At 31.3% G+C, this 16550-nt stretch overlaps 1 protein-coding gene across 1 annotated transcript in view; it reads right to left on the minus strand.

The window, feature by feature from the left end:
* SI (sucrase-isomaltase) overlaps nt 1-16550 on the minus strand; it is a 98050-nt gene that overhangs the window by 35716 nt on the left and 45784 nt on the right. The window contains exons 25-33 of the mRNA XM_054482007.1: nt 16320-16475; nt 9165-9371; nt 6832-6986; nt 5212-5380; nt 3580-3676; nt 3371-3483; nt 3157-3282; nt 1557-1685; nt 734-844 (exon numbers count right to left, since the gene is read on the minus strand). Of these exons, the coding sequence (XP_054337982.1) occupies nt 734-844; nt 1557-1685; nt 3157-3282; nt 3371-3483; nt 3580-3676; nt 5212-5380; nt 6832-6986; nt 9165-9371; nt 16320-16475 (1263 nt within the window). The remainder of the gene's footprint in view (nt 1-733; nt 845-1556; nt 1686-3156; nt 3283-3370; nt 3484-3579; nt 3677-5211; nt 5381-6831; nt 6987-9164; nt 9372-16319; nt 16476-16550) is intronic.

The raw sequence follows: 16550 nt of genomic DNA on the forward strand, positions 1-16550 counted from the left end.
CACCCGCCACCATGCCCTTCTAATTTTTTTGTATTTTTAGTAGAGACGGGGTTTCACCGCGTTAGCCAGGATGGTCTCGATCTCCTGACCTCATGATCCGCCCACCTTGGCCTCCCAAAGTGCTGGGATTACAGGCGTGAGCCACTGCGCCTGGCCCGCATCATAGATTTTTTTGAGGGTTTTATCATTGTTGTTCATCCTAGTTTTTACTATGAGATTTTTTTCTTGATTGCTTTATATAGAAGCCAAATCAAAATATTTTTGTAATATATTAATATATTGGGTCTGAATATACTTGCTTATATAAAATACAGTGAATTATAATTCATGATCTAAGTTTTAACTGTAAGTATAGCTGTCAAAACATGTTGTTGCTACTATTAACAATATGTTTTTAAGAGAATTGAACATTTAAATAACTTGCAGTACAGAATAATGAGTAGCCATCTTACTAATGGTAGTTTTATAATAAATTACAAGTGGTACCAATAAATATAATAAAAATGTCTTAAAGATGAAACAAATCATATTTGGACATGTGACTTATATGAATTCTTTCTTTGTGTCTAATAATTTGGATTGAACCAAAGACTATACATTATTTTATTAGTTATTAAATCATTACATTTCCGTATAGCTCTCCAGAGCGTTTTTAACTTTTACTAATTAAATGGAAAGTTTCATTGAAATATAATTTTTGTATTTATTCTATTTCAAGATATCGATTTAGTACCTTTGCCCAACAAATGTCATTGGTATTTGGCCATTTGACAAAGACATCATTCTGCTGTCCTCTTTCAAATGCAGGGTAAGTCTTTGTTTCATTTCCTGAAATTGCTGGATCCTAAAATTAAAAGGAAATATAAACTAGGTACACATGAAAAAAGCATAACTACTTGGAGAGTGATTATGAAGCATAAGTTTTCATTACTACATTATCGTAATAATGTGCTCTCACATGAAATGACAAATGATATAAACATCAGTGTTCTAGCTAGATTACCCCCCAAATTTCTTAGAAGGAAATTCTAAGGACTCTTGGAAATGCATCAGCTATCATTTCAAGCAAGATTAGTAGAGGTTTTATTTTGTTTTTATTTCTATGGTGAGATATCTGGCTATCTAGCTTACTTCCTATAAGATAGTGATAAAAAATTATCTTCACTGAATCACCAATCTGAAGGCAAATTTTTAAATATGAAAAACATCAGAAGCAATCCCAGAGAATGAACTAATAATTGTATAAAAATAGAAAATCTACCATTACATTTCGATAACTCCCATAAATAGAGGCCAATTTGTAGCTTGGATGATAACTAGAAAACAGCTTCCCTTTAACTCAGCTTTGGTTTTAAATCTCTAGGGATATACCTAAATACAAAGGTAGCTGATCACAACCCATGCAAATAAAATGAAGTGCTAAAGGAAGAGAGTTCTAGATTTGGGAGTATTACCCAAAGTTATATACTTTCTATTTTGAAACATCTTTCCCCCCCTCATTTTAGGTGAATTAATGGAAACAAGAAATAAGACTCGGATAAACTCCAAGTACTGACCAGGATAATAATGTATCTCATTCCTTCTCCTCTTATTTTGTCAACAAACTGAGGAAGATCCTGGAATGCTTCACCAATTGTAAAGTCTAGCTGCCTTTCCATGTAGTCAATGTCTGTGTACTGAACATCCTGAAATATACAAAAAATCATCACAGTAGGGCAAAAAATACAAAATAGTAAGTGTATCATATTTTATCATACTTATAAAAGTAACAGCAGTATCAAAGTTTGAGTTCCTCCTCACTAGATCCTAAAAGAATTAAGCAGTTTAGTGTTCAAGGAATAAAAGTAGCATGTAAAGACGTAAAGTATTCTAAGAACAACTTTCTATAAATGTTCTGTTTTGTCAACAGTTCATTTAGTCATTTAGATTTAGAGGTAAAAACTGTTCTAAATTGGTATATATTATGTAATCCTCAAAGGAAACAGAAAGACACTGAGCAATAGGATTTATGATACTATGAAATTAGGTTAAATGACAAATAGGACTTTTGTACAGTATATACAGAAAGAGATGTTGCTGTTTCTGGGAACTATACAGCAAATATTGGATAATTTCAAATAATTCTAATATTGGCAAAAGAGGTTTTACAAATTACATCAATTACTATAATCTTGTTCTTGTAATATCCATCAAAGTCATTTTTAGGATAACATCCCCTCTTATGTAAGCAAGAATTGCTTTAAGATAGGTAATTGCAAGTATGTTTAAACCAACAAATATTTGGATTATATCACGGAATATTCAATTTAAGCCTAAATACAAAATTTGTTAATTATTTTCTGTTACTTGACATTATCTCAATTTCTTCTTCTATGTGTTATAAAAGTATGGTCAATAATGTATACCTCCTTTTAAATAATAAATTTCCACTTGCATGTTTCTGTATTGTCAACATATATAATTAATTTCCCATACTAGTTATTCAGGAACCCTGTATTGGACCCTACTATAAATACCAATGTTTTATAATGAGGTTTTTCTGATTTTCCTTAGAATAAACTCTTATATATCAAGTCTTCTATATTTTAATGTTTAGGTGTTCTCAGCAGCATCCCTAGGATTCCTTAATTTTGCTAAAAAATTGAGGAAATTCAGAGATTGATCATTTGTGAATACTTTGGAATATTTAGCTTCCTGAATATTGAGTGAATCTGTATTATATATTACAACTATTATCTATTCCAGGGCAAAAAAGAATTAGTTCCACCTCCAACTTGTTCTCTGGTTGATGATACAGATTTCTTATCTTATTGACGATACATATTTCTGTGAACTTTAACATGAAGAGAACGTAGTGACTGCCCGTACAACCCAGAGTTTGTGAGGGGAAATCAAGTGCCCAGTGACTTGTTTAGCACAACACAGCAGGTATAATTAGGGAGGGAAAAGGAAAAGGAATGGTATTTCTTCCTCTCCTTTATCAGTCTGACAAAGACACTGTCTATAAATCTCATATCCAATACATAAGGTGCTAGTAAAAAAAACTAAGCATTATTACCAGCTGCTTAAATTAATTTTAAAGTATAAATGTTTAATTGTTTCATTCTACTTTTACATATTCCATATTTAACATTGTTTTAAAATTGATATACATACATAGGGGATGTTAGCAGCCACCATAGCGTCATATAATTCCTGAACCTCTGAAGTATTTGCATATCCATAACGACATAATTGGAATCCCAAAGCCCAATAAGCTGGCATGACTGGATGGCCAATTACCTTTAAAAAAAAATTAATGTGTGAACTAAGAGGATTACTTTATGCTATAAAAATTTTTAATTTTTTTAAAAGAAATATGCAATCATACTTCATGGTATTGCTTTGTTGCAACTTCTGGAGTTGGGCCCAAAAACATATAAAAATCCAAGATTCCTCCAACTGTACGGTAAGTTAGAGCAGGAGTTGGCTGGAATGTAACATCTGGAAATCCAAAATAAGATTCCATTTTTATCTATGTATACTACTTTATGAAAAAGTCACATAAAATAAGAGACATTCAACAAATGATTGTTTTACCCATTGCATTGCTGTTGAGTAAGAAAACACCATGAGCATTGCCCTCCTCTTCCAAAGCCATGTAATAGGGATGAAATCCATAGGAATTAAGTTTGTACTGAAATATGAAAATGAAGCACAATATATTTTAAGTAACAATAGCATGTGAATTTAATCAGTTATTTTAAAATTTATTATATAATCGAGACTTGATATTTAAATTCCCATTTCCCAACCTTAAACTACGCTTCAGTTAAAATAAATGTGTCTCCCTAGAAAATAATTGTTTAAATTTTTCCTGCTTTCGTGTAGTTTACAAATATGTTTCTATAATATTTGTATATTAATAGAAATTAATATACAAATATGTATATATTTGTATTAATATACAAATATGTAACAACTACAAATGCTTCCACATTAAATGATGTAGAATACTATTGCCATTAGAGTAGTTTAGTTTATTTCCAAAGGTTATATGTTTAACTTATCTATAAATTGGTATTTTTTCCATAGTAAAATGTCCTAGAAATGATAAAAGTGATGAATACAATTAAACTGTCCAGAAAATATCTTGTTTATATATTTTATATTTATAGAACATTTAAAGTTTTATATTTATAAAATATTTAATTCATTGTTTCATACTGTAATCATAGTCAGATTTTATTAGATTATATATTTTTGATTCTTACTATATATAAAATTACCAGTGAAATATATTTTATAGTAATTTATTTTTAGTAATATACAAAATTACTAGTGAAAGTAATTTTAGATATCAAGAATCAAAAGTATATTAGTCTAATAATATCTGTACAAATGCTGAGGGGATTTTAAGAAATCAGTTTCGGTAAAACGTACTCTTTCAAGTTAGTGTTAATAGAAAACAGCCTTCAATAACTTAAATTTGGAGTATTATGATATAAAGGCAAGCTGTTTGAGCACCTAACAATAAAAAATGCTTACGATAGTTCACAGACTTATAGTATGGTACTGAGTATATCCTTTTAAGTACACATCACATGTGAAAAATACAAATAGAATAATTTTTATTAAAATATATTTTTTATGATATGTTTGGAATATTATAGATAATATTATTTGTTGTACAGTACATTAAATATTCATAAAATGTGTTGCATTAACAAGACAAATCTTTGGAAAAAGTGTCATGAGTATATAAAAACACATTGTAAAGATGTAATTAGCAGTTTGGCCACATAAAATTACACAACTGCAACTGTGGGTTATAAAGAGAAAAAAGATCAAATCAGTACCTGAGAAGTAAAAAACAATCAAGGAAAACTTTAGGCAGTTATTTTCTAAAAGCTGGAGTAAAGGTAAACTTGACAGGGAATACAGAATCAGCATATTCTTTGTATGCATTTGAAACAGTTAAGGTATTGAGTCAAAGCCTGGCTTCTCACAGTAGTCAAGCAAATTGTTATCCATCCACTCCTCTACTTCCACCTGTAATTTATGGTGACTTTTTGGGTTTGTTTCTCAGAAAATTGCTATAGCTGCTCTGGAGATCTCTAGCTAATGCCTTTGTCATTACTTCAATCCTAAAGCACAGGCCTATAAAGAAGTGGCTTGGATTCTACTCATGGTCTTAGTTGCCTCGTGGAGTGGTCACATGTTGGTACCTACACCAGGGGGTTGGTCTCTTGTGAACATTCCCCAAGTATTCCAGTTCAGATCTCGCTTAAATGCTGTATGTTCCACTTCCCCAAAACCATATATATATTCTGATGGCAGGCGAGTTGATATTTGAATGAACTGGTCATTAAAAGCAAATCCAGGCAGCCAAGAATCCCAACTGAAAACAAAAGAAAATAAAGCTATGTCTGTCAAAATATATGCAAAGTAGTGTCACAAATAATAATGGTAATTCTTTCTTAGATTATCTAAAAATCAATGTTTTTTTCTATATTCCTAATTATACCCAGGTACCAAATGGAAATAGATGATTAATCTAGTACATTTTTTCTTTTAGCTAAGTTAAGGAATATGTAAAATATGTTTCATATACTTATAGGAGAATCATAACATAAATAATATGATTGTACATGTTTTTCTTTAGACAAGTATTCCTTTTAAAAATAAAATTAATATGAAATCATAAATGACTTAGTAATGTGTGATCTAGAAATTAAAAGTTCTCAATTGTCCTGCTCCCTTGAGATAATCACAATACATTTTTTTCTACATATGGAATAAAAATAAATCAATATTATAATGAATTTTAAGTTTAACGGATATTCAAATGTTGAACTCTCTCCAATTACTACTCCCAATTGTGTTTTTCTTCCTTTATTTTATGTTCATAAAAATAGCTGTGTATGAAGAAATGTGTTACAAGAAACATATTATTATTCAATGCATTTGCAAGAAGAACATAAAGAGGAAGGAAAGTAACATTGGCAAAGAGAGGAAGCATAAGTATTACAAGTAATCTGGGCATATTTTAACTTTTTATATTTATTATTTTGGAAAACTATTTAATGGAGAATAATGCTTGTCAAATGACAATAAATAATGCCCTTGCACCAGGATATTTTTATAAAATGACTTAGCTTCCCACGTTGTTGAACAAAAATATTGTCGTAACAACAAAATTATTAAAATAATCCAGATATAGTTTTAGGTATTATTTGTACATATCTTGGCAGTACCAGAAAACATCCTGATAACATCATCTAAGGAATGGTATGGCAAACTTAAATTACATAAAAATATATTTTAATATATTATAGTTTATAGATCTTTTGAATAAAGACTACAATTTTAAAATTAAATTTATTCATTGTAACATAAAAATATATCTAGACTTACGTGTTGTAACTTATTTTCACTAATACCTGGCAAATAAATTATTAATTCTATCAGATTCAAGCACCAATAAACTATTTCAACAGTTTTAACAAAATATTTACTTCACTTGTTTCCAAATACTTATTTTGCCAACACTCATCATGCTTTTTAAAAGAGGTTTTGGTTTTGGTTCTCAACTTGATTAGAAGAATGAGTCTGATACTGATAGTGAAATTGAACACCTCCAAAGTGTAGATAAATTGTGGGCCAATCCTTTAAAATAGTCCCATGGACTATGTTTAGCTAGAAATATTAAAATGGGCAAAGTCATTTAACACGACTTCAATTTTTTTGTGTGATGCTACTTTAGGACAGTGAAGGCTGTTAATCATTTTACTTTTCCGTTCCTAAGGTAAAATTAAAATATCTTTTATATCAAATAATTCAATTACTTACATGACTGTTCCACTGCTTCTCCGTCGAATCTGGATGCCAAAAGGATTTTCCTTGATTTCAACATCATAAAGTCTGTCTTCATAAGTACTTATTGGAGTGGTTGGAATGTTTAATGGTACTGGTACTTCATATCTCTTCTTTTGGGGATCATAAATCTATTGCAGATAAGTAGTAAAAAAGTTTACTCTGATTGCTGACATAGCATGTATATATCATGAACTAATTTAAATAATGGCTCAAACAAGAATATTTAGAATTTTTCTCCATATAATTTCTAATTCTACATTCATGGTCCATATAACCATATCAATATAGAATTCCACATACACATTTATAATGAGTCCAAACTGAGTACTTCATTTTTGAACCTTTAAAAAATGTTTTGTGATTTCTTTTCCATATAATAAGAAATCAAAACAAAAATTTTAGAGCTAAATATTCTATTGTATGGGTATACCAAAATTATTTCATGGTTAAAAACAGAAGTTGTTTCAATATTTTTTGTCATACATATGATTATACAATAAACCTAATGCTAATTTATGTTTATTTGTGTTTTTATTTTTTCAGCACATTTCTTAAATACCACTAGGGTCTGAGTATACTTACCGTTTTAGGGTCTTTGATAACTATTGACAAACTGCTTTCCAGAATTTGTTTACTGATTAATATTCTCACCAAATTGTGTACTCTAATGCTAATTTATGTTAAATTAAAAGCATTTATTTTTCATTGTTTATCATTTCCTTTCTTACTTATGAGGTTTCATTTTTTTCTACATTATTATTCAACATTTATGTTCCACTGTACTTTAAATTGCATTTTGCTCCTGGAATTTTTAATGAGTGTAATTATGTTGATATTTTAGTTTCTTCTTTTAAATGTCTTCTTATGAGAGGTCTTGATATTTTTTCTTGATTACATGAGTTGAAATTGCTTTCCCTATGTCACATCTTTATCAGATATTTACCCATTTTTTGTCCTCTAATTGTTTATAGTGTTTTTTGATGTGAAAACATATTTTATTTTTATGTTAGAATATAAATTTTCTAACATAAACATAAAAAACATGTAGATTTTTACCTATGTCACGCCTTTTTATCTGTGGCTTGAAAGGCTTTTGCTAGCCAGATACAAAATAAATATGCCGCTAAATTTGTTTTAGGCTTATGTTTAGTTTTCACATGGAACTCATTCTAAATTTTATTTTAGCGTATGATTAAAAACAGACACTTTTCTATATAAATTATTAAATAACCTACCTCTTCATTATTAATTTGTGAACCTTTCTTCACACACAGACATCTTCTATGCTTTTCTGCCATCTCACACACACACACACACACAATCTTCTATGCTTTTATCCCATCACACACACACACACACAAAATCTTCCATGCTTTTGTGCCATCTCGCTTCAATAAACAATCAGGCAATGCTATCTCCAGTTCCACACTGTTTTAATTATACGAATTTTTATTCTTTACCCCTTGCTGAATTTTAACAATTGCAAGGTGTTTATTTTTTCAGACAAACTTAAAAGTTATTTTATGAAGTCTCAAAAGATATTTCACTAAGATTTATATGAAAATACTTTAAAAGCAGCGACTGAGCTAAAGTGAATTAACATTTAAAATATCAGTTACTCTTATTTATAATTTTAAAATACTTAATATGAACATTTTTAATAGTTTTTCTCCTTACAGATAGTCCACTTAGTCCTATAATTTTTGATGATTTATTATTTGATTTTTTCATTTGAGTTTGCTAATGAGATTTGTTGCCATTTCTGCTTCTAAATAGTGAGCAATAATGCACAAGAAAATATCTTTGGAAATATAACTTTACATCTAGTTATTTTGTTGATATTTAAAATTTCTGGCACTATTCTTAATGGATTCTTTTGGAATTCTTAAGTTAAAAAATGCTATCTCTAAAAGTTGAATGAAATTATTGCTTTGGTATGTCTTATTGCATTGGCCAGAAAATTAAGACCACAACTTAAAAATAATAGAAACAGTAGGCATCCAATTTTGTTTATTTTAATAACACTATCAGCATAGTTTGATAATAAATGACTTATGTATTTTGTAAGAATTTCAATTTATTTTTAAAATCATCATTGTATTAATCACAAAGTTAGCAAGAATGAGCAGTTTCATTTATTGGGCACCTAGCTATGAGTTGTGTAGGAAAAAATATTTTTATGGTATCAAAATATTATCAAATCTGTTAATAATCTTTAATATTACATTAAATATCAATCACAGGATTATTCAAAATCTCATCTCAAAAGATGAGTTAAGCTTTGGGGTAGTTTATATCAAGCATACCTTAAACTGCAACATATCATTTTTGTGATATTTCACCTCCACACGAAGAGTTGAGATGGGGTCAGAAGGTAACTTTATTCTGGCATTTGCAGTATTTAATTGGAGGTCAGCTGTTATACCCATTGATGAATAGCGAGCTGAGTTGACTGAATAAGAGTTATCTTGTCTGGGAAAGTAACACTCAGGTGCTTTGGATAGAGAAGAACCCTAAAAACACAATGCACGTTCATTGCCAGAAATTATAAGCCTTGTAATATTTGACTCTTTAAAATTATACTGATGTTTAGTCACACACAGTATGATTTACAAGTTTCATTAATACAAAAATGAAATAACAGTTATAACACAAAATATATTTTATGCAGTTTGGGATCCCATGTACTAAAATTTTATACAAAATATTTACATTTACACTCTAGAGAAAGAACGGTAGAGCAGAAGGATCAAACGTCATACATTTTTTAACTGAAAAAATAGCATTAAATTGTGTTGTCTGCAAAAGCAAGTATATTACTAATAAATTTTGATTCCATGTTTGTTCTTACTCTTCATATTGATTGTTGATTATTGTGGATAAAAATGGCATTATAACATGCCTCTCAAGGGCAAGTGCTAGAATCCTGTTACTTATAATGAAACTCTCAGTCCTTCTTTTTTTAACTTGTTCTTATACTGGTCAATTACTTCCTGACCTGGATTTGAAATAGGAACCCTGGCCAAGAATCAGAGTTGATTGGTTTAACATAGAAGTGAGAGATAAAACCTAAGAAAAAGAATTATAAACTGTGGCATTGATGGCTGGTTGCCTTACCACAATCCATTCTCCCTATCTTCCTTGTTTATTAAATGATTATATTTTGCAGAGAAATATTGTATTTATCTACATTTCCAATTTCCTTTTAAAGAAGTTGTGTAAGTCCTCATAAAAGCTCTTTAAAAGCAAGGGACCTAAGCTGACTAAATTGAGATACTCTGTTTGACTCATCTTCTTGAGGGTGTACTGTCTGGCTTCTATCTAAAGTGAACAATTTCATCTGTGTACCCTATCCCAGGCCTCCTTACCTATAAAAATATTTCTCCCTCAATTCTCCACCCCCTCTCTTGCATCAATAATATTTCATTCATTATGTTATTTTTAACAGCATAAACTGATTTTATTTCTCTCATTTTTTTAAAGTAAATGTCACTTCAGTAACTTCTCTGACTACTATTCTATTTTTTCTTTCTTTACAGCAAAACATAGAAGTGTTCATCATACTCACTATCTCTAATTTGTCCCTTGATTTTCTCTTGAATTCACTCTAACCAGGCTTTTATCCCTAGTACTACATCTAATGTTTGCATGTCAAAGTTGCCAAAGACTTCCATGTTGCCAAATCCACATGTCAGTTTCCAGTCCTTATCTTACTGACAAACAATTTGCATAGTTGATCATTTCTTCCATTCTAAATGTTTGTTCAATTGGCTTCCAGGACCCAGCATGTTATTTCCAACCCAATACTTGAGCTGTTCTTTCTAAGCCTCATTTGTCATTTCCTCCTTGGCTAAAGTTTGTAATCGCCCAGGATTTAGTCTTTGAACACTTCTCATCTATTCAAGCCTATTTCGTTGGTGATATCATCCTACCACATGGCCTTAAACACAGAAATGAAAGTCTCAGCAATAGAATCATACAGGCAGAGGAAAGAACTTCAGAGCTTGAAGATGAGGTTTTTGAATTAACTCAATTCAATAAAGACAAAGGAAAAAGAAGAAGACAATATGAACACAGTCTGCAAGAAGTCTGGGATTATGTTAAATGACCAAACCTAAGAATAGCTGGTGTTCCTGAGGAAGAAGAGAAATCTAAAAATTTGGAGAACATATTTGAGGGAATAATCAAAGAAAACTTCCCTGGCCTTGCTAGAGACCTAGACATCCAAATACAAGAGAGCTCAAGGAACACCTGGGATATTCATCACAAAAAGATCATTGCCTAGACACATTGTTGTCAGGTTATCTAAAGTTAAGACGAAGGAAAAAATCTTAAGACCTGTGAGGCAAAAGCACAAGGTAACCTATAAAAGAAAACGGCAGATTTCTCAGCAGAAACCCTACAAGCTAGAAGGGATTGGGGCTCTATCTTCAGCCTCCTTAAACAAAACAATTATCAGCCAAGACTTTTGCATCCAGAGAAACTAAGGTTCATGAATGAAGGAAAGATATAACCTTTTTCAGAGAAACAAATGCTTAGAGAATTGTCCACTACCAGAATCAGTACTACAGAAACTGCTAAAAGGAGCTCTAAATCTTGAAACAAACCCTAGAAATACATCAAAACAGAACCTCTTTAAAGCATAAATCTCACATGACCTATAAAACATAATAAAAAAAACAAGTTATACAGGAAACAAATAGCACAATGAATGGAATGGTACCTCACATCTCAATACTGACATTGAAAGTAAATGGCCTAAATGCTCCACTTTAAGGACACAGAATTACAGAATGGATAACTATTCACCAACCAACTATCTGCTGCCTTCAAGAGACTCACCTAACACATAAGGACTCACATAAACTCAAGATAAAGGGCTAGAAAAAAACATTCCATGCAAATGAACACTGAAAGGCAGCAGGAGTAGCTATTTTTATATCAGACAAAACAAACCTTAAAGCAACAGTGGTTAAAAAAGGCAAAGATGGACATTATACAGTGATAAAAGGCCTTGTCCAACAGTAAAATATCACAATCCTAAATATATATGCACCTAACACTGGAGGTCCCAAATTTATAAAACAATTACTAATAGACCTAAGAATTGAGAGAGTCAGCAATGCAGTAATAGTGGAGGACTTCAATAGTCCACTGATAGTACTAGACAGATCATCAAGATGGAAAGTCAACAAAGTAACAATGGATTTAAACCATACCCCAGAAAAAATGGACTTAACAGATATTTACAGAACATTCTACCCAACAACCACAGAAGATACATTCTATTCATCAGCACATGGAACTTTCTCCAAGACAGACTGTATGATAGTGCACAATAGATTTAAGAAATTTGAAATTATATCAAGCACTCTCTGAGACCACAGTAAAATAAAACTGGAAATCAACTCCAAAAGGAACCTTCAAAATGATGAAAATACATGCAAATTAAATATATGCTCCTGAATGATCATTGAGTCAAAAATAAAATCAAGATGAAAATTTAAAAAGTCTTCTAACTGAATGACAATAGTGACACAGCCTATCAAAACCTCAGGGATACAACATACACAGTACTAAGAACAAAGTTCATAGCCCTAAATGCCTATACCGAAAGGTCTGAAAGAGCACACTAGACAATCTGAGGTCAAACTTCAAGGAACTAGAGAAACAAGAACGAACCAAACCAAAACTCAGAAGAAGAAAGGAAATAACAAAGATCAGAGCATAACTAAATGAAATTGAAACCAAAAAATACAAAAGACAACTGAAACAAAAATCTAGTTCTTTGAAAAGATAAATAAAATTGATAGATCATTAGCAAGATTGATTAAGAAAAGGAGAAATTCCAGATAAGCTCAGTTAGAAATGAAATGCGAGATACTACAACTGACACCACAGAAATACAAAAGATCATTCAAGGCTACTATGAACACCTTTACACACATAAATTAGATGACCTGGAAGAGATGGATAAATTCCTGGAATGACACAACCTTAAATCAGGAAGAATTAGATAACCTGAGCAGATCAATAACAAGAAGTGAGATTAAAATGGTAATAAAAATTACCAACAAAAAAAATGTCCAGGACCACATGGATTAATAGCAGAATTTTACCAGACATTCAAGGAATAATTAGTACCAATCTATTGACATTATTCCACAAGAAAGAGAAAGAGGGAATCCCCCCTAAGTTGTTCTATGAAGCCAGTATCACCCTAATACCAAAACCAGGAAAGGACATAACCAAAAAAGAAAACTACAGACCGGTATCCCTGAGGAACATAGATGCAAGAATCCTTAACAAAATCCTGGCTAACCAAATTCAACAACATATCAAAAAGATAGCCCAACATGACCAAGTGAGTTTCATACTAGGGATACAGGGATGGTTTCACATATGCAAGTCAATAAATGTGATACACCACGTAAACAGAATTAAAAACAAAAATCACAGGATCATCTCAATAGACACAAAAAAAACATTTTAAACATCCAGCATTCAGCAAAATCGGCAAACAAGGGACATACTTCAATGTAATAAAAACCATCTATGACAAACCCACAGCCAACATAATACTGAATTGGGAAACGTTGAAAGCATTCTCCCTGAGAACTGGAACAAGACAAAGATGGCCATTCTCACTTATTTTCAACACAGCACTGGAAGCCCTAGCCAGAGCAATCAGACAAGAGAAAGAAAGAAATGGCATCCAAATCAGTAAAGGGGAAGTCAAACTGTCACTCTTTGCTGATGATACGATTGTTTACCTAGAAAACCCTAAAGACTCCTCCAAAAAGCTCCTAGAATTGATAAAATAGTTCAGCAAAGTTTTTGGATACAAAATTAATGTGCAGAAATCAGTAGATGTTTTATAAACCAAAAACAAACAAGCTGAGAATCAAATCAAAAACTCAACCTTTTTTACAATAGCTGCAGAAAATAAAATAAACTAAAATATTTAGGAGTATACCTAACCAAGGAGGTGAAAGACCTCTACAAGGAAAACTACAAACACTACTGAAAGAAATCATAGATGACACAGATGGAAACACATCCCATGTTCATGGATGGATAGAAAGAGTATTGTGAAAATGACCATACTGCCAAAACAATACACAGATTCAGTGCAATTCCCATCAAAACACCATCATTATACTTCACTGAACTGGAAAAAACAATCCTAAAATTCATATGGAGCCAAAAAAGACCATGCATAGCAAAAGTGAGAATAAGCAAAAAGAACAAATCTGGAGGAATCATATTACTTAATTTCAGACTATACTATAAAGCCATAGTCACCAAAATAGTATGTTACTGTATAAAAATAATCACATAGACCAATGGAACAGAATAGAGAACCCAGAATTAAACCCTGTTACTTACAGCCACCTGATCTTCGATAAAACAGACAAAAACATAAAGTGGGGAAAGGACATCCTATTCAACAAATGGTGCTACGATTATTGGCAAGCCACATGCAGGAGAATAAAACTAGATTCTCATCTCTCACCTTACACAAAAGTCAACTCGAGGTGGATTAAGAACTTAAATCTAAGACCGGAAACTACAAAAATTCTAAAAGATAGCATTCTAGAAATTGGCTCAGGCAAGGATTTGATGACCAAAAAACAAAAGCAAATGCAATAAAAACAAAGACAAACATCTGGGACTTAATTAAACTAAGAGCTTTTGCAGTGCAAAAGGAACAGTCAGCAGAGTAAACAGACAACCCACAGAGTGGGAGAAAATCTTCACCATCTATACATCTGACAAAGAACGAATATCCAGAATCTACAACAAACTCAAATAATTTAGCAGGAAAAAACAAACAAACAATCCCTTCAAAAAGTGGACTAAAGGCATGAATAGACAAATCTCAAAAGAAAAGATGAACAAATGGCCAACAAACATATGAAAAAATGATCAGCATTACTAATGATCAGGTAAATGCAAATTAAAATAACAATGTGATACCATCTTACTCCTTCAAGAATGGCCATAATCAAAAAATAAAAATAAAAAAAATACATGTTGGCATGGATTCAGTGAAAAGGGGACACTTCTACACTGATGGTGGGAATGTAAACTAGTACAACCACTATGGAAAACAGTATGGAGATTCCTTAAAGAATTAAAAGCAGAACTACTATTTGATCCAGCAATCCCACTACTGGGTATATACCCAGAGGAAAAGAAGTAATTATACAAAAAAGATACTTGCACGTGCATGTTTATAGCAGCACAATTTGCAATTGCAAAAATGTGGAACCAAACCGAATGTTCACCAATCAATGAGTGGATAAAAAAACTGTGGTGTATATATATATATGTATAAGTATATATATGTAACATTGGCATTATATATAATGTTATATATATAAAGTTATACATATAAAACATTAAAATTATTTAATAGGAAGATAAAATTTCACACTTTCATGTTTAGAAGATATTTATTCTTTAGTAAAATGAATTGTTCCCACCTGTCCTTTATATTTGTTTTGATAAAGTTAGCATACTTTGAATGCAAAGGGGAATGGATGTGGATTTGGCTGAAAAGAGGCAACTTATAGAGAAGGTTTAGAGAAGTGAACTTCACTATTTAACTTTTATTGATTTTAGAATCTTTTCTTCTCACTTTTTCTGTTCTTATATTCTTCTCTATTCTTCACTAGTGATACAGATTATGCTGCTTTAACAATTAATGGAGAGAAATTGGGATAATTTCTCTGGAGGCAGAGATTCTATGCATCTCTTTATACAAATGTAAATGTCTCTGGGAAATTGCTGACAAATATGTCTTGACTCGCCTGAGTGATATAACAAATGCATTTAATTATTTGGTTATATTAAATAAATATATTTGTTGACAAAACTCAATGATATAATGAAAAGCCCAGAATTTGAAAAACAGGCATAGCAAGAGGGAATGTTTTACAATGTCCTTCCTGTGACATTGGTAAAAACATGTGCCATCCTCAGCCATCATTATTGTGTTAAAATGAAAGCCAAAATAACTGGCCAGAGATTATCATCCTTAGTGGAAGAGAAGTAGCCCATTACTCAACATCGTATGTATTAATAACTTGAGACAATGCTTTCAAAATAGTGTCCACTACTGGCATATTTTACCCAAATGAGCAAATCAGCTACAGTCAACACCAAGTAGAGTGTAACTCTCAGATAGAGTATTATTTTATTAAGTAAAGTTACACTATCCAAAGTGCCTGGAAAGCAATTTACACATCAATTCAGCCTGGCATTTACTAAGATATGTCTTTGGATAATTAAGATAAAAGTAAATTGCCTGTCAGAGATGCTAACTTCAAATTCCAAATGATTATCTACTTGAATTTAGTTTATATGCTGCAGATTTAAAATTATAATATGTAAAATTTGCATCAAAATGCTTATGTGAAAACCATATCATGAGTAATAATTAAAATTATTATTACCGTTCGCCATACACAGCCACGTTGTCTGCACGTTTGTTCAGTTGCCAAATCTGCGTCTGGATAACAATTAAACATTTCATTTTCTGAGAAAATTTGATTCCATTGAACACTAAAGCTTCTTCCAAGATTAAGGTTGAGATCTGCAATTAGGAGAACCTTTGAAGACAAGAAAAAAAAAAACCACAAACAAACAAAAACATTAAACACTGTATCTGATCATTGGATGATTTA

Source organism: Pongo pygmaeus, chromosome 2, assembly GCF_028885625.2.
Source record: "Pongo pygmaeus isolate AG05252 chromosome 2, NHGRI_mPonPyg2-v2.0_pri, whole genome shotgun sequence".
Lineage (NCBI taxonomy): Eukaryota > Metazoa > Chordata > Mammalia > Primates > Hominidae > Pongo > Pongo pygmaeus.